General features: G+C 35.9%; 1 protein-coding gene across 1 annotated transcript; it reads left to right on the forward strand.

Moving 5' to 3' along the window:
- Window positions 1-12838: 12838 nt before the first annotated feature.
- Window positions 12839-15823, forward strand: LOC104907097 (hypothetical protein). Its single transcript, XM_010695971.4, has 2 exons — window positions 12839-14207; window positions 14940-15823. The coding sequence occupies exons 1-2, from the start codon at window positions 13343-13345 to the stop codon at window positions 15569-15571; spliced, it is 1497 nt and encodes a 498-aa protein (XP_010694273.2). The 5' UTR covers window positions 12839-13342; the 3' UTR covers window positions 15572-15823.
- Window positions 15824-26948: the final 11125 nt, after the last annotated feature.

Consider the following 26948-nt stretch of genomic DNA (forward strand, 5'->3'; position numbering starts at 1 on the left):
AACGGCCCAAGCTGTGAAGACAAAGGTAACATTGCGGGGGAGTAGGGAGTTTTGGGGGTTTAGCATTGTCGGAGGTCATGTTTTTGAACCAAGATCTGAAACGTGTGTTTAGCTGAAGGTGTATACTAAGAAGATCTCATATTTCTCTTGCACGAGGGCACAAACGCAAATCAATATGGTCCATGTCTTCAGACTCAGTGTGACAAAAAGAACAATGTTTTGGAAAAGATTTGATTCTATAGTTAATGTTGTTATTGGTTGTCATTCGATCCCCCCAACTTTTGTTTTGGGTGGCCCAAAGCTTTCCATGCCCAATTCCAATCCGCTGAGTGTGTGTCCTCCCTACTAATGATGGCAGTCGTGGCTGCTTTAGAGTCAAATTAGTCCAAAGAGAGAAAGTTTTATCGGCTTTGACAGAAAAATGGACACTCTAAATCCTATGGACAAAAAGTTTAGGAAGAGCAAAGGAAATGACTCTATAGATATCATTATTTTAGAGCACAATTAGTTTTAAACCAACCTCAGTTAAAGCAAGAGGACCATGAAGAAGGCTTCTCAAACTCTCCCCATTTAACCATTTATCCTCCCAAAGGCCAATACTCTCCCCATTCCCCACATGTCATACCAAACTTTTACTATACTCTTTCCACCCCTCACCAGCACTTTTTCACAGGTGGGATCCTAATTTGAAATTAGTAGGTTGAAACTTGTTGCTAACATATTATTCATACAAGAAGTTGGCAGCCCACATGGTATTATTATCCAGCTTCCAACACAGTTTTGCAAGACCTATCATATTAATGTTCAGGTTGGTAAGACATACCGGCGGCCCAACCCACCCTCCTCTTTAGGACGACAAAAAATGTTTCAAGCAACCCAAATAATATTCTTATTATTATATGACCCATTCTAAAGAAATTATTACAATAGCATCAAGTTTCTTCTTAATGTACATGGTAAAATCAATAATAAGGTGCATGAAGTATCTAGGGATAGCTTGGAGTGTTGGATTGATTAAAATCATTATACCCGCTTTAGAAAGTGCTTTAGCTTTCCATGAAGCTATCTTAGAAGACATTTTGTCGATAATGAAAGATAGTTTATTTTTTGATGGTTTTTGATGACAGAGAGGAAAACCGAGGTATGTACCAAGGTCAGTACTAAGGATGTTTGTTTCTTGTTCGAATTTATCTTTTATAGAGTTGGGGGGGGGGGGTGTTGGGAGAAAAAACATAGCATACTCTTACCCTCATTTTCTTTCTAATCGGATATGGAGTAAAACTCAGAGACAATTCGAGTCATGGCATTGAGGGTTTGAGTATTAATTAGCTTCAGCAAAAAAAATGTCGTCTACAAACATAAGGTTGGAGATTTCAGTTCTCCTTCCTCTAACCTTAAAGGAAGTCCAAAGCTTATTGTTGCAAGCTTCGTGGATCTTCTTAGAAAGATATTCAAGACACATAATGAAAAAGTACGGGAAAAGGGGATCACCTTTTCATATGCCTCGGGTTGGATAGAACATTTTTGTTTTATGGTCGTTCACCTGAACTAAGGTATTGAGGTTGACGTTGTAGAAACACAATTCGTAATAAGAATCATAGTATTTTCAGAGAAGTGAAACATACAAAGGCAATAATCAATAAATGGTCACTCAAGTTTATCAAACGCTTTTTCAAGGTCGAAATTAAGAGCAAAGAGGCCCTTTTTCCCTTTCTTTTTATTCATTGAATGAGAATCTCAGTGACTGTAATGTAATTAACCTCAAATCCCCTCCTTAGAATGAAACTATTTTTGGTTTGGGGAAACAATATCATGAAGGAAAGGTTTTAATCATTGGACTAGGATTTTTGTGACCAATTTGTAAGTTGTGTTCACTAAAATGATTGGTCTAAGATTTTTGATTCTCATTGGATTTTTAATTTTTGGGATGAGAGAAATGAGAGTTGAGGTTAGATTTGCCGGCATTATCTTTGTTTCAAAAATAGTTTTAACCATCTCATAACAATGATTTTTGATGGCTTCCCAAAAATGATGGAAGAAGATGGCATAGAAGCCATCTTTCCCGAAGCCTCACCCCCACCAATGGAGAACACCGCCTCTTGAACCTCATGCACAGAAGGGGTTTTCCCGCAATCATGATGCTCTATAGATATAATTTGTTCATGAATATTGACTTCATTTGTTTTATAAAAGGGAGGTGAAATAATCCACTATAGCATATTCAATAGACACTTGGTCCGTCAAACTATTTCCGAAGTCATTTTTTAACATAGTTATGCAATTTCGTTTACGGCAAAGAATAGTTGAAAGTTGGAAAAAGTGTGTTTCCATCCTCTTGGAGAAGCCAATTTGTCTTTCATCCAGTTTGCCAAAAACATTATTCCTGATCTAAGAGAGTATTTAGTTCATCATTAAGGCTAGACTCAAGATCAAACGGAAAAGTATTAGAGGGGTTTTGTTAGAAAGCTTTTTGGGCTCCCAACAAATTGGCTTGGGTTCTAGCTTTATTTCTAAACAAGTTACAATTTTTATTAGCCTAATTAGGGATGTCTTCGCTTAGAGAGTATAACTTTACTTTGAAGGAAGCCTAGAGTTGTACCCAACCCACTTACATAGGACAAAATGACTGAAGAAGGGGTCAGAAAGCCACAAGGGCTCAAACTTAAAGTATTTTTTCCGCCGATTAATGATATTAGGCTTAAGGGTGATAATATGGGATTATGGTTTGATAAAAGGGGGGGGGGGTTATGGGAAACAATATTGTGGTATTTTATGATCCAACTTGGCGAGGCCCAGCAATGATCCAATCTTTCAAATATGGACTGATGTACGTTTTGTTAAACCATGTGAATTTACTGCCAATGTAACTCAGGTCACTCAAGTTGTATTCACCCATTTTTTTTTTCTATAAATCCTCATTTTGTGATCTTTAGGTTTGTTTCCTCCTATTTTTTCATGTGCATACATAATTTCATTGAAGTCACCAATCATTAACCATGGCAACGAAATACTTTTTGAAGTTTCAACCATATTAACCCAAATTTCAAGTCTACCACTAAACTTAGTATTTGCATATGGGATGACATAAAGAAAAAGGGTTCATTCCATACCTGAATCACTCCATGGATTGCACGGGATTCCCTAGTGGTGGTGAAGGAGTGGAGTCCTTCATTCCACAAAATAAGGATTCCCCCGATGTACCTCATCGGCTCAACTGTTTCAAATGAATTGAAAGGAAGACTCTCAGCAATGCCCTCGATCATTGGTCTCACAACCCTAGTCTCCGTGAGGATCACAATCACGGGGTCGTGAACCCTTATTAACTGGTTAATGTTACGACAAAACCCGGGTCTCGCCACTCCAAGAGCATTTCAAATGAAAATTGACATTCTCATATTAAGTGGCGGCATGCTAAGTATTTTCTCCATCACTAGTTGAGGGGTTGTGGATGATAAAGTTACCATTCCGCCCGCCAAGGAACTGTAAACTATCTCTGAGTTTATCTTCACTTTGATACCCGACATTCTCCCCTCCTTTTTTGAGATTCCCCGCACACATTTGAAGGTCATTTGATTGCAAGGATTTGTTAGGAAGAACCACTTGACGTTGTCGATTGCGCTTAATGCTTGAACCATAAGTCAATTCTTAGTAATCGACAAGGCTTTTCGTTCTTTGGGAAGAACGGTGCGGGATCGCAAAGGAACTCTAATTCCCACGACATTGTGGTGAAGTTTAATTCCCTTGCCATTTGGTGAGTCCACCATAGCAAGAGAGTTTCCATCACTTTTGAGAAGCTGCACACGTTGGATAACTTGAAATGTGAACGGGTACTAATGACATCGGGTGTAACACCCCGATAATTCTCTCTTTTCAGAATTACCTTTATAATATAAAACTTAGAGAATTACCAAAACATTATCACCCGTGTGATAACGTATCGGCTTATTCAGAATTTTCCAGCGGAAAACATATAACTAAACTTTAACCTTTTATTATAAATAAATAAATAAATAAGTATTCAAAACAACCAAACATTCTAAATGAGTCTACTCAAACAAACTCAATAACTTATGTTCTTAAAAATGCAGAAAATAAAATAAATTAGTTACACATTCTCTCCATTCCAGATTCCCAACGATGCACATCTGCGAACCTGTAATGTCAATGCTATATTGAATCTGCTCACCAAAATGGATCATCACAGGATCAATAACGCAAAGCCATGATCACAATCACAAACAAAACACGTAATGAGCAAAGCTGAGTACTACATACTAAACTTAAGCATTCCTAACATGATACTAATAACAACATGCAGGAATAAATAATAACATAATCATATAACATTCTGCAGACAACTTTTACTGAACTAAACTCTAAACATCTTTTTATTACTTAAATGGAATAGTTATTGGACCGAGCTGTCCCACCAACATGTCTTCATTAAGAAGACGAAATACGGGAGCTACCACGTATTCCATAATGACCTGCGATATCGAGGAACTTTTTGAAATAAAAGAGGAATGGGGATCAATCCATCTCCTAGAAAAAGCCATGAGCTACCACCATGTACTTCAACTCCCAATGTCCAACTCTAGACGTGCACAAGTCTAAAGTCTACAACTATTCTCGTCACACTTTACGTTAATTACCAATTATTACTTGTTATGACACACATACAAGTAACATTGAAATAATAATCAAATTTGTCACAACTGAACTTCTTCTATCTTAGGATTTAATAAGTGATCACAACTTACAACCCAAAATTATTTTCTTTTAATCCAATCCATCATATTTGTTGAACCTAGCCAACAATCCAACTTATCTTTACAAAGGTATAATTTATCAACTTACCAAATAAGGCCCACAATCCTCATAAGATAGTGAAAATAATACATAAGGGAACATATGAACAACTTGATTCAATCCCTATAACAAATATTAATTCCTCACGCGAATTGATAAATAAATTCCTCTTCCACATGCTTGCATCAATTATTCCATACAAACATGGAAATCTTTACTAAAATCACATGCTTGCACACAGGCATAAAACATGTAGCAATCAATAATACCAGAAATCATATATGAACTTAACAAGTCCCTATACATGGTACTAAAATTCTTTCTCCTTAAATCATGATACATACTAATCACATAGCACACAGGTATGTACGTACCTTGTGTAAACTAGTCGACATACCACTTTTAACTCTCCTACAGAATATTCTCCGCCTAGAAATCAATATAAACTAAAATCAATACTCTTAAATAAAATACAGCAACTCTAAAATATTTAAAATCCCCTTTAAATATATTCAAAAGTTGATTTTACTATTAACACTTCAATAACTTTCAATTCCTAGTATAGTACTACCATACTAGTAATTAAAATCCTTAAAACTCCATAAATAAAATCCTTTCTGAAATTTCAGCAACTTTTAAAATCATAAAACCCTCTTTAAACATGTATAAACATGATTAAAATCATAATCTAAACCAATCTCATAGTATATAACATGCTACTATGGTTTTCAAGTAATTAAAACCCTAAAAAAATCCATGCTTTATGATTAAAACTTCAATCTACCAATAATAAACAAATCTGAATTTTTATTCTTATAATATATAATATATATGAATCAAATTAACATTAAAAGAAAGCATAAAAACATAGTCTTTAATGGAATATTGAGGAAGAAGAAAAGAAAACAACCAACAAGAGGAAGGACAAGAAGATGCCGGAAGCAGGGGAACACGGCAGCAGCATCAGCGGGTATTCCTTGGTGGTTTTGAAGATTTTGTGATGTTTCTTGTTGAAGAAGAAACATTACTTGAACAAGAAGAAAAGATTTGAGAGAGAGAGAAACGAAAAAGAACGTGAGGAGGAAGAGAGAAAGAAGAATGCTATGAGATTTGGTGAGAGGAGAGAGAAAAATAAATCTTGTGTGGGGTAAAATAATTGCGTATTAGGATATTTATAAAGGGTTTCCTTTTTGGGCTTAGGAAAAAGGAGATAAGGTTTAATGAAAATTGATGATGAATAGGATAACAAATTAGAACTTTAATCATCAATATGACTCTTTTTCTTTATCCTTTTAGGATTTTAGGTTCCTCAAGTCCATTAGACTTCTTTTCCAATATAAATTAGTATTTAAAAATTTTATCAAAGCATGCTTAATTAAAATATTTTTAACTTTCTTAAATCCTCGAAATAATTTCATTTGACTTTTAAAATTAGTCAACCTTTTTAAATAGTCAAATCATTTTAAAAACTAGATTATGTTTAAATATATATATATATATATATTATATATATATATTATATATTATATATATATATATATATTATATTATATATTATATAATATATATATATATATATATTTATTTATTTATATATAATCCTTTAAAATTATGGGGGATTACATCGGGTCTTCTAGCCATATCATTCTCAAGGACGATAAATCTCTGGAATCAAATGTGGTTTGAGTAGTATTTCCCTCAAGGCCCAAGGGTTGACCCGACACCACTCCTATAAAGTGTCTTGATAAAAAAATCTGAATTTGTTCAGCCATACCTTCGGAAAAGTCATATATAATAGAGTTCGAGTTATCACCGACGTCGCTTCAGACAATATAACATGAACGGGTCGTGGATGTGTTGTTAATTTTTTTTAGAACGGAGGAAGTATCAAGATTTTGAAGGATATTGCTGGCTTTGTTGTTCATTATATTTGCTCTTCCAGAGTACATATAATATGTTGAATCGTTGATAAAGAAAACCTTCTAGTGGCACATTCCTACATCTGGATTTGATATAAAGTTGACCCAAACTTTTACTCGGCTTAGTACAAACTGGACTAGTACAAGTTCAATTTGGTCCACAAATTCCAATAACTTGGCCCTTCAGGTAACCAATATTTGTTCTCACTTTTACTGTTCGTGTAGTCCAGTCCATTTGGACTGAACTAATAACTAGTTAACTACTCCTGCCTAACCCATACATGTAATATGGCCATGATAGAATATACTATTGTTATTGTGCTCCTGTAACCCATAGGCCTATATTAATCCTTTATTACTTTCTTCGTTTCATATTACTCGCTATACTTCTCAATTCACGGACTTCTAGATAATTTTTGGAGAAGAGAGAGGTAAAGAGTAAAAAGAAAAGGGACCCATGTGAAAGGAGAGAGATAGACTGATAGAGAGAGTTTATTGCCCAAAAAGAAAGTGTAGCAAGTAATGTAAAACTTCCCAACAATGAAAATTTGTTGTGGGATAGCATTAGGATTTAGGAGGGACGATAGCCTGATTCAATATTAGATCTAAATTTTTAAGTGTAAATATATAAGCTCTTCTATGAACATATTTTCTTTGTTTTGGGACTAGAAATGAAATGGAACTTATATGATATAATTTCTCCCGTTCTATCCTTTCATCTCCTCATTTAGTCATCTCTAAATCCTAGATCGACGAAATATATATTCTCCAAGTTGAAAATAGCTACTTTTTGGCCATTCTTATAATCCTAGCATGTAATAGCAACTTACCAAGTACCAATTTATCTTTAATTGTCACCTAAACTTCTAAAGTTAGGACCCTTCAAAGCTACAACTCTTCGATAAGTTCCATATGTTTTTTCATCTTTCATTCAACTTCACTTACAAAAGTGTTATTTCACTAAGAAACACTATTAGGAGGGTGAATTGTAGTGATGGGAACAATGAGTATCTTTTGCAGAATTTAAGAACAACGAAAGGAACCACGCGAAGACACAAGAGAGTTTACGAGGAAATTTTATAGGCCCAATAGGAAGTGAAAAATCTCGACCACAAGGGTTTGAAACTCAACTCATCCACGAACAATAGGCCAACCCCTAAATTTAACCTATTGCACTTTTCTTCTCTCATTCCACTAGAAATACTATTTCCAACAACAGTTCCCACAATTGTTGTTCCTCTCTTGACTTGATTCAAAATCCTTTGTTTGCTTCACTCAGAGCCCTCTCTTTACCTTCATTGAAAGCTCACTCAAATAGAAGTTTTCACTTGAAATCCCAACCCCAAAATAAATACAAAATATAGATAATTTACTATATATGGGAAGAAGCATAAGCAGTTAGGAGCAATAGCACTGACAAGAACTTGATATGTCATTGATTCGTTGTTTGCAACTTTACTGATTGCTTTAAATATTTTGTCAACTCAAGTCAGACACTATCAAATGATGATTAGAGTGACCAATTTTAGGACTAACAAAAAAGTTGACCTAACCTGACAACCTGATCACTTGAACCTAACCCGAAATAAGCGGGTTAGGGTTGGGATTTGTTGACCCATTGAATTAAATAGGTTGGTACGATTATGACATTTAATTAAATGGCTTAGGTTCAATGTACCACCCGACAATTCTCTATTTTCCAGAAGACCTTTTAATATAAAACTTAGAGAAGAAAATTATCAAAGCATTATTGCCCGTGTGATAATGTATTGGCTTATTCAGAATTTTGCACCGAAATTAATAAATAATGTTGAAATATATTTAACTTAGTCAACCATAAAGTCAACTCCAAACAAAATCAAAATTCAAACCAACTTAAAAATTAAATATTCAAATCATAAATAAAAATCAACTACAAAATTATTAAAGTTAAACACAAGCTCTTCACGAATCCTGAACTCATGATGCATCATCTTCAAATCTGGAATGGTCAATGCACTATTGATCATGAGAGACTGCTCACCAAATGGGTCATCACAGGATCAATAAGGCACATCCATGATCGACCTACATACAAAAACATGTAATCAACAAAGCTGAGTACTACATAATAAATAAATATAAAACCTAACATGATACTAATTTCCCTACCTAATTTCTCCATTTCGCTGTGTGCGCGTACCACCAATCCACCATTAAATCCCTCTTTTATTTTAACTAAATAAACAATCACCCTCCTCAATTTCCACAATGGTAATTTTTTTCCCACAATTTTGGACTGAAAAAACAAAATTCAATGCCGAAAACCGGCATAAGGTAGCTATTAACAACAAAATTATAAAGTAAGGTAGTTTAGGATAACAATTTTTTATATAAGGTAGTTTCTCGCAAAAACTTGAAAGTTAAAAGGTAGTTTGGGACAAAAAATCCTAAATAAAATAATCAAAAGGGAACAACATGATCCAATAACAACATAATTATAAATTATCCCTCATGCGAATTAATAAAATAAAGTTGTCAATCTCATATGCTTGCATCAATCATCCATACAAACATAATACAACCAACATAGGCAACATGCTTCATACAACAACATAAAACATGTAATTCTAGCTAGTTTAATATAAATCACAAATGAACTGTAATAGTTCCTTATGCATGATACTACATCAATCCTCATCTTAAGACATGATACTAGTCTACTAACACATATGTATGCACGTATTACCTTGTGTAGACAATATGAGAGACCATTTTATCAACCTTAGAGATCGCCTAAAGAGAATTTTCCGCCTATCAAATATCAATACAACCACTAATCAATACTAAAATAAATTTCCAGCAACTTTGAAATATTTTAAACCCTCTTTAAAATGTTTAAAATCCTTTTTAATCATTAAATCTTCAACTATTGATTTCTCCTAGTATAGTACTACCATACTAGTCATTAAAAACCCTCAAAAATCTATATTTTGACATTTAAAACACCATCATAAGCAATAATAAAAATTCTAGCAACTTATAATATGTTTAAAACCTTTCAAAACATACTTAAACATAATCATAAACATTAGAGTACTCAATTTTCATAAACTATAATATAGTACTATAATTTCCCATCATAAAACCCTAGAAATTCATGCTTTGATGCTTAAAACCCTTAAACAAAATTAATATATCTGAAATTTAATTACTTTATTATACAAATTATATAGTATGAAATTTATATTTAAATAATCAAAACTACAAACTTTAATCATGAAAATATTACTTCTTCCGTTTTAATTTAATTGTGACACTTTATATTTTAGGAAGTTTTAATTTGGTTGTGACACTTTCATTTTGGTTAATAACTTCTCTCTATCTCTCTCCTATCACATGAGACCATTTTATTTTCTTTCTCTATCTCTCTCATCTCCAAAAATTGCATAGGGTGGTGCCATGGTGATTCCGTGGGGGGTGGGGTTATTTTCGGGGATGCCTTTGGTGGTTTCGGGTGTGGATCGGTGATGGTGGAGTGGTGGTTTCTGGTTGATGGTGGTGGTTTTAGGTGGTGGTTTCGGGTGGAGGGGTTCTAGGGTGGTGGTTCCAGTGGCAAAGTGGTTGTATTCAAAGGTGATGGTCAAGGGTTTTCCATTCTCCCATTTTTAAGTGGAGGGGGTAGTGGCCTAGTGGGGAATCAAAATAGAGAGATTTGGGGGTAATGGAGGGGAAAAGAGGGGAAACAAAACCCCCAAGTTTTAAGGAAATACAATCAACTAATTCCCTTTACTGTAATCCCCTAACCAAAAGCCCCCTAAGTGTTTTAGAGCAGGCTAAGGTTCTCTTAAGTTGGCAGAAATTTTTTCAAAAGTTTGTTTATCGCAAAAAGTGTTAAAAGGTTTATTTGACCACCTTTCCCACTTTATAACCTTTTCTAACATATAAAATATATTTTCCAATAGTCTTTAACAACAAATATTATAGTTTTTAATAATTAATATGCACTAGAACTCTAGAACACCGAAAAGTTAAAATCTATGTCATAACTCATATAGCGCCATATATATATATATATATCTCCTTACATGAGAAATGAGAATGAATATCAACCACACGATTAGTTTAGAGTTACAACACTTATACATTAGAGTTATACCCTCCTAACAAATTTTGAGTCCAAAAAATATTAATGCACACCACAGGGCACATGCCATATGAGAATGCATATGAGAATGCATACTTACATGAGAAATGAGAATGAATTTTATGTGCTATAACTCTTATCAATAAGCGAAGTAACTCTAATGAAAAAGTGATGTAACTCCAAAAAAAAGAATATTAGAAGATTTTTTTTTTTTTGGACTCAAAATTTGTTAGGAGGGTATAACTCTAATGAACAAATGTTGTAACTCTAATCCAATCGTGTGGTTGAGATTCATTATCATTTCTCATGTAAGGAGCATTCTCATGTGATCTTGCCCCCCCTCTCTATATATATATATAGAGAGAGGGTGATATATGACGCACTCTTAGTGCTCGTTTGGTATAAATGAGAATTTAATATTTGTAGGAAGTTTTATTTCCTAGGAAATTACTTCCCTTATGTAATTTATATAAAGTGAAAGTATTGGGTCAGACCGTCTGACCCAATATTTTCGTCAGACGGGCTGAGCCCAGTACTCTAATATACAGCAACGACGGCGGTCTTACTACGCTAAATATGCTCAAACTTTGATCTGAATTCTCAAGGTTAAGACTTAAGAGGAGAAAGAAAGTGAAGAACAACAAAATTGAAAGCATCAAAAGTTGAAGAACAGCGTACAAAATTGAAAGCATCAAAAAGCATCAAAAAGTTGATTTCATCAATCGTCCTCCAACAACCATAACCAGAAACATTGGCATTCCTACGACCCAAAAAAACCCAACACACAGGTTTGCATTTGTGCAATATCTCTACCATCAATCCCTTCACACAACCATTAGAGATGAGAATGGAAAAGAAATTAATTGCTCAAGGATTACAGTATATCCAGCAAAATACGATACAGCCACAATCTCTAACCATCAAATCAGAGATTAGTGTTTGAGACACTACCCCTAAATTGCAGAAGAGATGTTGTAAGACACTACCCCTAATGGCTCAACTGAAACAATTTTGTTAAGCTGGCAGAAGAGGAATGAAGATGAAGGAGAAAGTGAGAGAAAGCAGAGGTTAGTGTTTTGTTTTCTTTTCAGTTGGACTTTGTTTTCTTTCAGTTGGACTTTGTTTTCTTTTCAGTTGGACTTTGTTTTCTTTCAGTTGGACTTTGTTTTCTTTCAGTTGGACTTTGTTTTCTTTCAGTTGGACTAACTGAAACAAAATGAAGACTACCTGAAGAAAAATGAAGACTACCTGAAAAAGAATAAAGACCAACTGAAACCCAAGTAAGTCTAACTGAAGCACAAAAACCAACTGAAAAAGAAGAAGACTAACTGAAAAAAAAAAAGACTAAATGAAACAAAATGAAGACTACCTGAAAAAAAATGAAGACTACCTGAAAAAGAATAAAGACCAACTGAAACTCAAGTAAGTCTAACTGAAGCACAAAAACCAACTGAAAAACAAAGAAGACTAACTGAAAACAAAATGAAGACTACCTGAAAAAAAATGAAGACTACCTGAAAAAAAATTGGAACCACCTGAAAGTCGTCCGACCAAGATTATGGTCGGACGAGTCCGACACAATACGTTCTCTTATATAAATGACCTAAATTTGTTTGGTTGATATCAAGGAATTTGCAATTCCGATGAATTCTGATTCACCCATGAAGAAATTTCAATTTTCCAAGGAATTTCTATTGCACTCATTTTCTCAACTCACTGTCAACCAAACAACTCCCCAAATAAGAAAATCATTGAGAATTTTCATTGTCTATGTAATTCCTATCAATCAAAGGTGCACTTAAGTTCTCTTCCGTCTTCACACGTTTTAATCATAGTATAGATTTTAATTTGGATAAATGAATTCGGGTAATAGCTACTAAGATTTTGGGCCTTATGGCGGGTCTATTAGATATTAATGCACACCACAGGGCACAGGCCATACAACTGCTGTCAGAGAAGCCATATTTAAATTTTTACCACCATCAATTTATTACTTCCAACACCCTTTCAACTTGCAAATTTATGCATAGATTTCCTTCATATTCTTAAATTTTCACTCAAATTATAGATTCTTTCTGTAACCAGAAATTTTGTCTTTCTATCTCTTTCCTATCCGCTCCTCCAAAACCCCAAAAGAAAAAAAACCCATCTCAAGAAATTGCTATGTGCATGTAACAAACAATTTCTTTCTGTTATTTCATCATAATCTAAAAAAAAAGCTTTGATTTTTGGGCAGTTAGCTGTCTATTTTACTGGTATAATTGTTGGTCATGGAATTAGAAAAATCTTCCATAAGAAATCTTATTCAATGGCCAAGTCTGCCAACAAATATACACTTGTTAGTGTAACATTAATTGCAATCTTTCTTTTTTCAGCTCCCAAATTTTGGTGATAAAAATGGGTTTTACTCTTATCTCAATTATAAAAATGATATCTTTAAGCAAATTCAACAAGGAAATCTAGAAAATAGAAGAAAGAAGCAAAAAAAATGGAAGGAGGTGGAAAAAATGGGAAAGGAAAGAAGCAACAAGGAAAAGAGAACAACAAACCAAATGTATGGTTCTCATTGAAGAAATCTCTGCACTGTAAATCAGAGGCATCAGATGTGCATGAACCAAAATCAAAATCATCATTATCAAAGAGTAAAAATCATCATAATCATAATCATAATGATAATGATAATAGTATGATGAATTCAATATTAACAAGAAGAGTAGGAAGGTCAGGTTGTTCAAGGTCAATTGCAAATCTTAAAGATGTAATTCATGGGAATAGTAAAAGACACATTGAGAAACCCCCAAGTTGTAGTCCAAGATCTATAGGAAGTAGTGAATTTCTTAACCCAATTACTCATGAAGTCATTTTGAGCAATTCTAGGTGTGAGCTTAAGATTACTGGGTATGCCCCTTTTGGCAATTGCACTGATGGGTTAGGCTCAATCGGAGGCGGCGGAGGCGGCGCCGCAACCGAAAGAGCTACTGCTGCTGCTACTGCTGCTGCTAATGGAGGAAGGGAGGAGTCAACATTTGTAGGTACATTAAGGCCAGGTACCCCAGGTCCTGGAGGACACCCTACAATGCATTACTTTAATAACAACAACAATAATCCTTTATTTGGTAAAAACTCAGGAATGGGAATGGGAATGCCAAGAAAGTCTTTTAGTGTGGAGAGGGAAACAGAAATCTTTGGAAATGGAGGTAGTAGTAGTGGGATTAATAATTCAAGGAAAAGATTTTCACTTGAAATTGATTCAAATGGTTCATCTCACACTCAACATTTGACTTGTCATAAGTGTAAAGAACACTTTAACAAATGGGATGCTCTTGAAGCTCACCATCTTTCTAATCATGCTGGTAAGCTGCTACTACTACTAATAAACAACTTTTTTTTTTGGTCAAAGTTGCAATTTATGAAATTTAGATGATATAGAAGTATATATACTGTATATTGTTGCATTGCTTTTTATAAAAGTTGTTTGCTTTTAGTGTAAAGTGCTTATGTTTGAATTTACACTTTTTAGGCCTCATTTCTTATTTCAGCTTCAAGACATTCTTCTTGGAATTCATTTTGCTGGTTGATGACTTTGCTATTGAGTTTTTGATCTCTCCTTAATATAGGACCTTATGTTTTTTCTTTTGATTCGCTAATTAACTGTACCAAGCACGCTCAGCCCTCATGAGTCGGGGGTAAGGAGGGGATCTCTTATGTTTCCTTTTCCCATCAATGTGCTTACAATTATTTTGCCTTGATCTGCTGTTTTTGCTGTTACGGCGTGTTCTCTTCACTATGTTTTGCCTGAACTTATCGGAATTTATGAAGCTTATTTTGTGGTGACAGACATCGTTATTGGACTTGAAACTTATTTTTCTAAGGTGAGGAAAACATGCGTTTAGTATAGTTTTTCTAGTAATTCTCACATTTGTCTTAAAATTCATGTCTATATACATTTTACTACCTGATTGCTATATACATTTGTTTTTTTTTTTTTTCACTAGGCCATTAAAAATTTAATATGGTACTACTTTCAAAACTATTTCCTGCATCAATATGGCTCTTCAAATTGACAATACTGATGTTTATTGCAGTCACTGAGCTTGTGGAAGGCGATTCTTCAAGGAAAATAGTTGAAATAATATGCAGAACAAGCTGGCTAAAGTCAGAGAATCACTGTGGTCGAATAGAGAGAGTGTTAAAAGTCCATAATACCCAGAAAACAATAGCTCGGTTTGAAGAGTACAGGGAAATGGTAAAGATTAAAGCCAGTAAACTTGCTAAGAAGCACCCACGATGTCTTGCTGATGGAAACGAGCTACTAAGATTCTACGGGACTACTGTTGCCTGTTCGTTAGGCATTGACGGATCTTCAAGCCTTTGTATCTCTGAAAAATGCTGTGTGTGTCGAATTATTAGGCACGGTTTTTATACTAAAAAGGAAATTAAGAGCGGAGTTGGTGTTTTTACTACCTCAACTAGTGGAAGGGCGTTTGAAGGTATCGAATTCTTTGATGATGATGCATCGATAAAGAAGGCGTTGATTGTATGCAGAGTGATTGCTGGAAGAGTTCATAGACCGTTAGAAAACGTGCAAGAATTGGCAGGGCAAACTGGGTTTGATTCGTTGGCAGGGAAAGTTGGTCTTTACTCAAGTATTGAGGAGCTATATTTGCTTAATCCTAGGGCTCTACTTCCTTGCTTTGTGGTAATCTGCAAACCCTGAAAGTTAAGGATGATGATTGGAATTTTTTTTGAATTCTTTTAGAAGCTAAAATGCTATCTAGAAGTTGTATAATTCTGATTTATTGGCAGTGGTTTATGAACTGTAGGAGAATGCCTAGGATGTAAAAAATCATCCATTTTTCACTGTCTCATTGACAGGGCTTTTGTGGAATCACATATGTTTGTAGTTCTATGTGCAAAATGAGATATCTAATGTTTTACAAGGTTTTATGTTTAGACCTTTTTATTCTTATTTCATGGCTTACAGTGAGGTCATTTGGTGAATTTATGAAGGTTTCATCTTTATTCGTCTGATAGTAACATAATAGTTGCATAGAAAATGACATTTGTCTTTAATTTTGGGAAATGTTACGAGTATTTAAGTTATTCTTTAGAAGAAAGGAAAGAGTATTTTTCCCTCGAATCATCAGAGGTGCCACTGTATTCGCATATCGAAATTATTACTTAAGAGTTTTTCTCAAGTACTCATAGTACATGACTACGGGGATTGTGTTTCTTTGTGAAGTAGTATGAATGTAGGAATCCAAAAAGTATTCCGTGCGTAAGGGATGATAGAGTATAGATATATTCTTGAGGCCTCAACCATCAACTTAAACTTTTGGTTGAGTTGGTTCTTTGACAAGGGAGTTCTAGAACAATTTGGCGTTACATCTTTGATACGCACCGGACTAGGAGCACCATCATTCAGGATATAGGGAACTCCTAAGTCCTAACTCCTAAGGGCACTATATAATGAATGCTTGCCAATAATCTGTTGTGTGGTGAAGATACTTAAAGATGAAAGCAGAACAAAGTAAACAAGATAGAAGCAATTCAAGTACAGATAACGATCTAGTTACTTAAAGTACATGAGTTTTGATTTTCCCAGAATCAAATATTTGAAGGTAATGTCACAGTATTTAGAAGATATTTATGAGGTGGGTCTAACATCAACTTCACAATACTGGATTGATTGGTAAGTATAGTAGTCATTAGTAAAGAACTGAAACTATCAAACAGTTGACGATCTTTCAAGCAACTAATTTTATTAATTATTAGCCACTAGTTTTTACTATATTCTATAGTCAGATAACTTATTTTTGGGGGGTTAAAAATACAGTTGTGGTTAAATTTATTATTGTTGGCAGAAATATTTGAAAGATTTAAGAACATTAAATGCCTGAATGAAAGGACTCATTTTCTAGCACTGTTAAAACTGACCAGCCAAGCACAAGAGTAACATGTGATGGTGCCGCTAACAGTAATACTAATTTACAGTAAATAATTTGCCCCACTCTCTTTTGACTAGGGTGAAGATTATTTTTTTGAAACAGAGGTGAAGAATATAATTAGTCTACTAATATTGTGGTCTGTGATGATCAAATCGTGCATCCTAATTCCTAGATTCTAGTTAATTAATGAGCAGAAGTATCCTGGAATCATAATGTGTCAGGTTTAGAGTACTAAATGATTATTGTAGAGATATGATATAAAATAAATGTAATGAACCCCCCAAAACACACACAACTTTCATAATCTCGGAGTTTTCTTTGTTAATGGTCAAAAAATCTAAAGTTGCAAAATTTATATGGCATTCATCAATTTTTTACTTATTACCGATTCTAAGGAAGGGAGGAACAACTATCATTAATTAAAAATAAGGTTCAATACATCTCTTTGTGGGTCACTAGTGTGCCCTATCAGGTTAGAAAAGCGAGCTAAGGTATTAGGTTTATCATCCAAATAAGTGTTATTACAATACAGGGGAGGGGTACTCAAAATACGTAGGTTGTTAAAACCATCAGTCTTCCCCTTGACATTTCTAGCATACTAGCAGCTAACTTGTTAGTTCCTCTTCCTTCAAACTGCAACTAACCTAATATCACGTCGGTCTTGGAGCAACTCCCTGCACAAAGCAATTTCATTTCATTCATTGTTATTAAAAATTTGACCTTGTAGTATGGCCATAGTAGCTCGGAGACAATCGGTATAAATAATCACAATTTTCGAATTATTCGTCCTTATCCAACGCAAAGCAGAAAGGATTTCTTTCACTTCAGCTTCAAACGCAAATTGGGTAAAATATGATGATTGGAAACCCTCGACCCAAGTACCTTTCTAATCACGACAAACAACACCTAGGTAGGCTTGTTTTGAGGCATAGGTAAATGACGCATCAGTGTTGACTTTTAGATAGCTTATAGGTGGAGGAGACCAAATAGTGTCTTGGTTTGTGTTTTGGGGTGCGTTAGGTGCTTTTCCCACTTTAGGTTGGTTTTGAGTAAAAAACCATTCAATGGCGGCCATCTCGAAGATTATAATAGGACATCTGAAGGGATGTTTTCTTTTGTGAAGATCCAATAATTTTTTCTTAGCCATAGATGCCAAGAGGTAAAGACGAAAATGGCACAGAGAGGCACAAAAGAGATTGGATGGATAGTGGTAGAGGTAATGTTCTTCTTAAGCCAGGTTTTAAAGGGTATTCGGAGTTTAATGTCAATTTTTGTCAGGTCCCAAACCTCATGATCCCGAGGACAATTTCTAAGAATGTGGTTCATATCTTCAATAAGCATAGGGAAAAAGGTACAATTTATTAACGATTCCATTTGATGTGGTACATTTGTGAGAGTCATAGTATCCATCTGCGTTGAGGTCCGCTCCTGGACGTTTTGTGTTGGTGTACATTAACACTGTTAAAAAAATGACTAGTTTTGACAACCCGTCTGAACCTGTGATGACCTGTAACTGACTTGCACCTGAAATTTTGGTAAAACGGATCACGTGTAAGCTGACAATAACTGATACCTGATTGACACAATATTGTATGACCTGAACTTGAACCGTCACCCTCCCAAAGAAGACCGATAACTGACTGATCCGACCTGACAACAATCTGAACATGATGAATAACAAACTAGCACTACTACAAAAGGCATCTAACTAGATGAATTATTCAAGCATTGATTTTCGATAAAATCTTAAATAATGATACAAATTTGAAGCAACGCCACACAAACTTCATGACCCGTTTCGTACTTGAAGGTGACCTGAAACGAAGTATGGCATAACCCAATTATAACACAACGCGATGATTACCGACCTGAACTTGATTCGAACATGAACTAAACAACTATTGTTCTAACCTGATAAGCATCCGACCCACGCATGACCTGATCCTGAAAGAACCCGCTACAAACCTGCAATAAACCCGACCCGACACCTCATGACAACGAAAGATGACATTTACCATAATTGACCGTGAAGAATCCGACATAACCTGAAAGAAGAAACAAATCGAGACAGACATGATCGAATTACGACTGTTCCCGACCTGCACCCGACCTATTTGATTTAATGACCTGATACGACCTGAAATAAGGGGTGTTCATAAGGATCTGATACGTGATATGGTCGATTCGATCCCTTTTTTCGATACCCGATCCGCTTTTTTAGTTATCAGATATTTCGGAACGAAAGTTTTCATTTTCGGATATCCGAAAATATCCGAAACATGGAAAATTTTCGGATATTTTAGGATATCTGATCCTCCGTTTTCAACGCTGAATATCTGATGATCCAATCGAATCCGATCTTATATTTTATTTTATGAACTTTTACTTTGAAAGTTTCAATTTTTAAGGATATCCGTTGATACGATTCGAAATTTCAGATATCTGATCTGAAATTTTTCAGATCGTATTCGGATCACATTTTCCCGTATCCGAAATGAACACCCTTACCTGAAACATATGGTGATCAAACTTGAACCCGACTCGAGTAACCGAATTGATAACTCTAATGTACATTATTGTACGTACACATTGTTTGAAAGTCCTAATGACTTACTTTTTCTTTCAAATAATCCCGGGTTCCTCATGTATAATCTTTACGTGTTAATTCTTCTATAATTGTTTATTATGTGTCTATCTTTGTGTGTGTTATTATTCTTGTTTGATAGAATTAGTAAGTTTTTGATCCTCATAAATGGTATAAGAATTGTTGGCTAAATTTTCTTGACGATAACAATGGAAGGGGTGATAAAGCCGAGGGGTCAATAATTTCCATGATAAAGCATTTGGTTTCTAGAAGATAGAGATTGAGGATTATTTATGCTAGAGGAATCTTCTATTTGCTCTTGCTAAAAAGAAACCTAGTGAGATGAAAAGATCAGAGAAACATATTCAGGGTTGACAAACCTTAAGAGTTATCCGATTGATTTCGATAAAAAATGCTGTTTTTATTGCCATAGATGTGAAAATAAAGCTTTTCCAAACTCTTTCAAATATGTACAACAAACCCCTAGGTAGCCATAAGTTATATGTGATGTATCATTAGGTGATTTTGAATTTTGTAAAGGTGATTCTGCTTTTATGTTTACTCAATTATAAAATACACACATATTTCACATTTACTATTATAAATTTAAGAGACATGATAAACATCAAATTGTAAGTCCTATTGAATATCAATTTAGCAAGTAATATCAAACAGTAATAGAACAACAAAACAACAAAAACAATAAAAGACATAACATAACTTTTACGTGAAAACCCAAGAAATGGGAGAAAAATCACGAATATGCACTAGGAATCGATGAATGTTCAAGAAAAGATTACAAAAGCTCTCCAAGATCTCTCTCTAGCTTTTTCTCTCTTGAATATGAGAATCATAATGAATAAACACTTATAAACGCATTAGGTTAAATCTATTTATAACCCAACTTGAAAAAAGGAATTTTCGAGTCAAAATTAACCACTGCCTGATCAGGCGCCAATTCACCAAACAAACTTTAGTCTCGGGCCCCATCGGGCGGGGATAGCCCGGTCATTTTCTATCACTCCCGATCGGGCGACCCTGCCCGACGCGATCGAGCTACCATGCCCGACGCGATTGGGCGCTAGCTCCTGCTTTTGCCTGCTATACACTTCGTCTCGGGCCCGATCGGACAACACTTTCCCAACCCGATCGGGCGAGGTCTACGAACAACATTTTGATGAGCTTCGTCCTTCACGCAAACTCATCTCCACACCCATACACCACATTGAGCCCCATATTGACTATATGCCCAACAATCTCCCACTTGGAGATAGGTGTAAGTAAAGAACTCCTTATATCATCATCATCCTTTCATTCATCTCAATTCCTAAAGCACCACCTTCATCAATAATTACCGAAGGCCAACTAAGGTCCTGCACAACCTTAGTTTGTCACACCTCACACTCTTAGTAAGCATATCAGCTGGGTTCTTAGCACCCAACAATATCTCCAGATACAACACATTCTTCTTTACTAAACTCCTGATGTAGTGAAAGTGTGTCGAATGTGCTTAGTCCTACGATGATACATGGGATTCTTAGCCAAATGCATCGCACTTTGACTATAACTATAAAGTACCACTTTCTCCTGTTTAATTCCCATATCTTCAAGAAAACCAATAAGCCATTCTATTTCCTTACCTGCCTCCGACATAGCCACATACTCCGACTTTGTAGTAGACAAAGAGATACACTTCTGTAACTTGGACATCCATCTCATTATAGTACCACCTATAATAGAGACATTTCCAGACATACTTTTGCTTGCATCGATATCTCCACTGAGATCAGCATCAACATAACCCTCAACCTTTACCCCTTTCTTCCAAAAACAAAGCCCCATACCTGAAGTGCCCTTCAAGTACCTTAGTAACCACTTTACAACATCCCAATGTTTCTCACATGTATTAGAAACACACCTACTCACAACTCCAACCACAAAATCAATGTCTCGCCATGTGCAAACCATGGTATACGTCGAGCTACCAACCGCCGAAGCATAGGAAACAATGGCCATCCGCTCCTTTTCTTCTTCTGTAGTTGGTGAGTGCTCCCTTGACAATTTGAGGTCGCTAGGAAGCGGCGAGTTTTTGGGTATTGCATCTCCCACATTAAACCTCTTCAGCACCTTAAGAATGTAATCTTCTTGAGACAACTTCAACATACTAGTAGACTTGTCCCTAAAAATCCTCATACCTAAGATTTGTGTAGATTCACCCAAATCCTTCATCTCAAATTTCTATGATAGCTTTCCCTTCACACTATTTATCACCTCCATACTAGTACCAACAATTAGCATATCATCAACATATGGAAGTAAGTAAACACAATCATTTACATACCTCTGAAAAATAGCAATAATGATCGCTATCAGCTCTTTTGAACCCACTGCTACACATAAATGTGTCAAAGTCTCGGAGCCTGCTTCAATCCATATAAGCTCCTCTTGAGCTTTCATACTAAGTTCTCCTTTCATCGAACTTTAAAGCCATCCGGTTGCTTCATGTAGATCTCCTCATCCAGATCAACATGTAGAAACGCGTTCTTCATATTCATCTGTTCTAAGAATAATTTTTCAGCAGTAACAATAGCCAACAAGATACGAATAGTAGCCAACTTCACAACATGAGAAAATATCTCATTGTAGTCTATGCCATCTTGTTGTAGGAACCCCTTTAATACTAATCTCGCTTTAAACCTGCCACTTCCATCAGGATCTTTATTCAATCTGAAGATCCATTTATTGCTAAGTACTCTCACACCGGCAGACAATGCAGACAACTCCCATGTCTGATTCTTTTCCAGGGAATGCATCTCATCTTTCATGGGTAACTCCTACTTGGATGAATCAGTCAAATTTATTGCTTCTTTATATGATTTTGGTTCACCTGCATCAATTAGTAGCAAATAAAACATAGAAGGTGAATATAGATTAGGTGTTCTGCTCATGCACCCACCTTACCCAGAGATTGTCCTTCTTTAAGGCAATTGCCCATACATACCTCCCTAGAGCTGCTTGATTCCAAATCAAAATATTTTTGATTCCAAGACCACCCTCTTTTTTACTACAACATACTGATTCCCAATTTACATTCCCTGAACTTTGACTGTAGTGTTCACCAGTCCAAAGATATGATCTACATATCTTATTTATATCTTGTAAGACTTTCCTTGGGATGATCATTATTTGAGCCCAGTAAACATGCAAACTCATGAGAACTGAATTCACCAAGCATAGTCTTCCTTGGTATGAGAGGTGCCTGCTACTCCAACACCTAATTCGAGCTGTCATTCTTTCCACAAGACCTTCACAATCTTTTATACTAATTCTTTTGTAGCAAATAGGGACCCCCAAATACCTGAAAGGGAAACTCCCCAAACTGAAGCCTGACATATCTAGGAGCCTTTGGACCTCCTGTTGCTTTAACCCCACTGTAAACAGTTCAGATTTTTGTTTATTGGCTTCTAACCCTGAAGTCTCAGAGAAGTGAGTGAATCCTTGAAGCATTCTCAGTACTGACTTGAATTCACCTTTGCAACACATGATGATATCATCTGCAAAGCACAGATGGTTGAGTTTGATACCAGTGCATCTAGCGTGGAATTGGAAATCATCTTTTTCACCTACAATCTTCATTGTTCTACTGAAATATTCCATGCATATCACAAAAATCAATGGTGAGAGTGGGTCACCTTGTCTTAGACCCCTCTTGCCCTTGAAAAAGCCAACTAGTTCCCCATTTATCATTAAAGAGAAGCTAGGAGATTTAATGCATTCCATAATCATCTCCACAAAACTGGAAGGGAATTTCATAGCTTATAGTAGCTCTTCAATAAAGCACCAATCTATTGAATCATATGCTTTTTTAAGGTCCATTTTGATGATACAACCTGGTGCAGCATCCTTCTTCCCATAGTTCTTGACAATATCTTGACAAATTAAGATATTGTGTGCTATAAATCTCCCTTTTATGAAAGCACCCTGATTTGCAGCTATGATTTCAGGGAGAATCTTGCTCAATCTAGAACACATCAGCTTGGTTATACACTTGTATATAACATTGCAGCACGCAATTGGCCTGAATTCAGTGACATTACCAGGACATTTGACCTTTGGAATCAAAGCCAAAATAGTATGATTTATCTCCTTCAATAATTTCTTTGATTGAAAGAAATCCAAGACAACTGTTGTACACTCAACACCAACAACACTCCAAGCATCTTTATAAAAAGCTGCCCCAAACCCATCAGGTGCTGGTGATTTATCACCAGGAATAGAAAAAATTGCCTGCTTCACTTCTTCAGGAGAGAAAGGAACCAGTAGTGCTTGACATTGTTCTGCATTCAGAACAGGACCAGCATCAATCACCTCCTGTTGCACATGACTCCTGCAATGCCTTGGAGTACCAAGAAGCTGAGTGTAGTAATGCAGGAAAGCTTTGTTTACTTCTTCATTACCTTCAACCCATCTCCCTTCAATATCAGCAACACCATAAATAGTGTTCTGGACACCCTTGGCGATTTTCTCAATTTAACTTGAGAGACTATTCTCCCTGTACTAGAACTAGAGACTCTTGGTGGCATGACAACAACACCATCTAAATTACCTTGCTGTGAGTTATCATCAGACTCATCTGAATCAGACCCTGCAGGAGTGTGAACTTCATCTTTATGTTGCTCAATCCATTCTGGAACAATAACATCTCTTCCATCAATGACTTCAGTCTCCATATATAAATTCCTTCTCCTGAACTTCCACTAGCTCAGTAATATTAGATTTATCACATGAACATCCTTATATAGCTTAGTCTCATCAAAAGTGACATCACAATGTCTCAAAATTTTCTTACTTTTAGGTTTCCAACACCGATACCCATACTTCTCAGAACCATACCTAATAAAATAATATTTAACGGCCTTTGGGTATAACTTGTCGCGTTTCTCAGATTGAACATAACCAACACAACCAAATAATTTCAGAAAAGAAAGATTTACCTCCTTCTCACTCCAAACTTCCTCTGGTAGCTTGAACTTCAATGGAATTGATGGTCCCCTGTTGATCAAGTAAGCTGCTGTACTAACTGAATATGCCCAGAATGTTTTAGGAAGCCCTGCATGCAACCTCATACTTCTAGCGCTCTCAGTCAGTGTCATGTTCATCCTTTCCACGACTCCATTCTGTCGAGGTTTCCCTGGAACAATACTCTTTAGAATGATGCCATTCTCCTCACAGAGCTTTGTGTACTTTGCCAATTCATACTCACCTCCATTATCAGACTTTATGCGCTTAATCTTCTTTTCAATTTGATTCTTTACCTCAGCTTTCGACTTCTTGAAGGTCTCGTGAAGCTCATACTTTGCTATTCATGCATACCGACCTGCTGTGGTCATCAATAAAAGTAACAAAATAACGTGAGCCTCCAAGGGATCTGACCGGGGAATGACCCCACAAATCAGTGTGCACCAACTCTAGCTTCTCAGTTTTTAGCTCTTTCTTGGCTTTTGTGAAAGTCACCATGTTTTGCTTGCCATAGACACAACTCTCACAAAATTTCTTGTCAACTGATTTCAACCCTGACAACTTGCCAATTGAAGCTAAAATCTTGATCCCTTTCTCACTCATGTGACCAAGTCTAGTATACCATAACTTAGTCTCATCCATTGTAGCTGGAACAACTATGTCTGTACATCCTGTAATAGTGTATAGAGTTCCCATCTTAGTACCTCTAGCCAAGATCATGGAACCTTTGGAAATTTTCATCTTCCCTCACAAAACAGTCTTGTAGCCACACGAGTCCAGTTGACTCACATAAATTAGATTCTTTGCTAGGCCTCAAATGTACCTAACATCTTGCAGTTTTCAAATTCCCCCGTTCGTAGTCCTGACGACCACATATCCCTTCCCCATGACATCTAAGGTCTTGTCATCAGCAAGATAAACCTTTCCCAACTTCTTTGCTTTGAAGTTATGAAACAGTTCCCTCATAGGTGAAGAGTGAAACGATGACCCCGAATCTAGGATCCACGACTCTATGGGACTATCAACACTTAAGACCAAAGCTTCCTCAATCTCATTCGATGTAGAATAAATCGATGAGTTATCACTATCTTCCTGTTTATCATTATGGTAAGACTTTTCACCCTTCTTCTTGGGATGTGGACACTCCCTCTTTGGATGACCATTCTCACCACAATTCTAATAGGTAATACTAGCCCTGCCTTTTGACTTACTCCGACCCCTTGACTTTGATATTCCCTGAAAATTCTTCCCTTTTCCCTTTTGTTTTCCCTTCCCTTTACCCTCAGGACTATATGCTCCAGATGATTCTCCACTCTCCTTCCTTCGAATACTCTCACTCAAAATCAGATCACGGGCAACATCATAAATCGATTTTCTTTACCAGAAGAATTACTAACAACAATTACTACAATTTCCCAAGCAACAAGTAAGCAAGACAACAAAATTAGGGCTTTCAGTTTATCTTCAAAGACAATATTAACCAAAGATAATTGACTTATTATTGAATTAAATTAATTAATATGTTCAATAGCAGAACTACCATTATTCATCTCTAAATCAAATAAACGGCGCATCAGATATATCTTATTCATAGCCGAGGAATTTTCATACATATTTGAAAGTGCTTTGATCAATCCCGCCTTTTGTTTTGATGTCCTTGACATTGAAGGCCACATTCCGAGCCAATGTCAATCGCACCACCGCTAGTGCTTGCCTATTGAGTACCTTCCACTTTGCCTCTTTAATGTCATCCGACTTCGTCTCAGACAAGGGTTGATACATACATATTCTTCTGATATAGGTAGTCTTCGATTTTCATCTTCTAATACCCAAAACATGTGCCATCAAACTTCTCAATTCTGATCTTCGCATCCTCCATTGTTAATCACTTCTAGATTTAGACAATAATCCAACCTGGCTTTGATAGCACTTGTAAGTCCTATTGAATATCAATCTAGCAAGTAATATCAAACAATAATAGAATAACGAAACAACAAAAGCAATAAAAGACACAAGAGAACTTTTACATGGAAACTCAAGAATTGGGAGAAAAACCACGAATGTGCACTAGGAATCGATGAATGTTCAAGAAAAGATTACAAAAGCTCTCCAAGATCTCTCTCTAGCTTTTTCTCTCTTAAATATGAGAATAATAATGAAAAATTCACTTATAAACGCATTAGGTTAAATATATTTATAACCCAACTCGGAAAAACGCGTTTCCGTGTCAAAATTAATCACCGATCGATCGGGTGCCAATTCGCCAAATAGATTTCAGTCTCGGGCCCGATCGGGCAGGGATCGCCCAGTCGTTCTCCCGGTCGTAGTTCACTATCACCCCGGATCGGGCGCTCCTGCTGTACACTTCATCTCGGGACTGATCAGGCAACACTTGCTCGACCAGATCGGGTGAGGTCTACGAACAACATTTTGACGAGCTTCTTCCTTCACACAACCTCATTTTCATACTCATACAGCACATTGTGTCCCATATTAACTATATGCCCAACATGAATTACTAATTTTGGCCTTACTTTTTTCTT

Source organism: Beta vulgaris, chromosome 4 (genome assembly GCF_026745355.1).
Source record: "Beta vulgaris subsp. vulgaris cultivar EL10 chromosome 4, EL10.2, whole genome shotgun sequence".
Taxonomy (NCBI): Eukaryota; Viridiplantae; Streptophyta; class Magnoliopsida; order Caryophyllales; family Amaranthaceae; genus Beta; species Beta vulgaris.

Coding starts and splice junctions, on each gene's coding strand:
- LOC104907097 (XM_010695971.4), top strand. CDS start 13,343: ATGGAAGGAGGTGGAAAAAATGGGAAAGGAAAGAAGCAACAAGGAAAA. Junction 14,208..14,939: donor CCATCTTTCTAATCATGCTG/GTAAGCTGCTAC, acceptor TGTTTATTGCAG/TCACTGAGCTTGTGGAAGGC.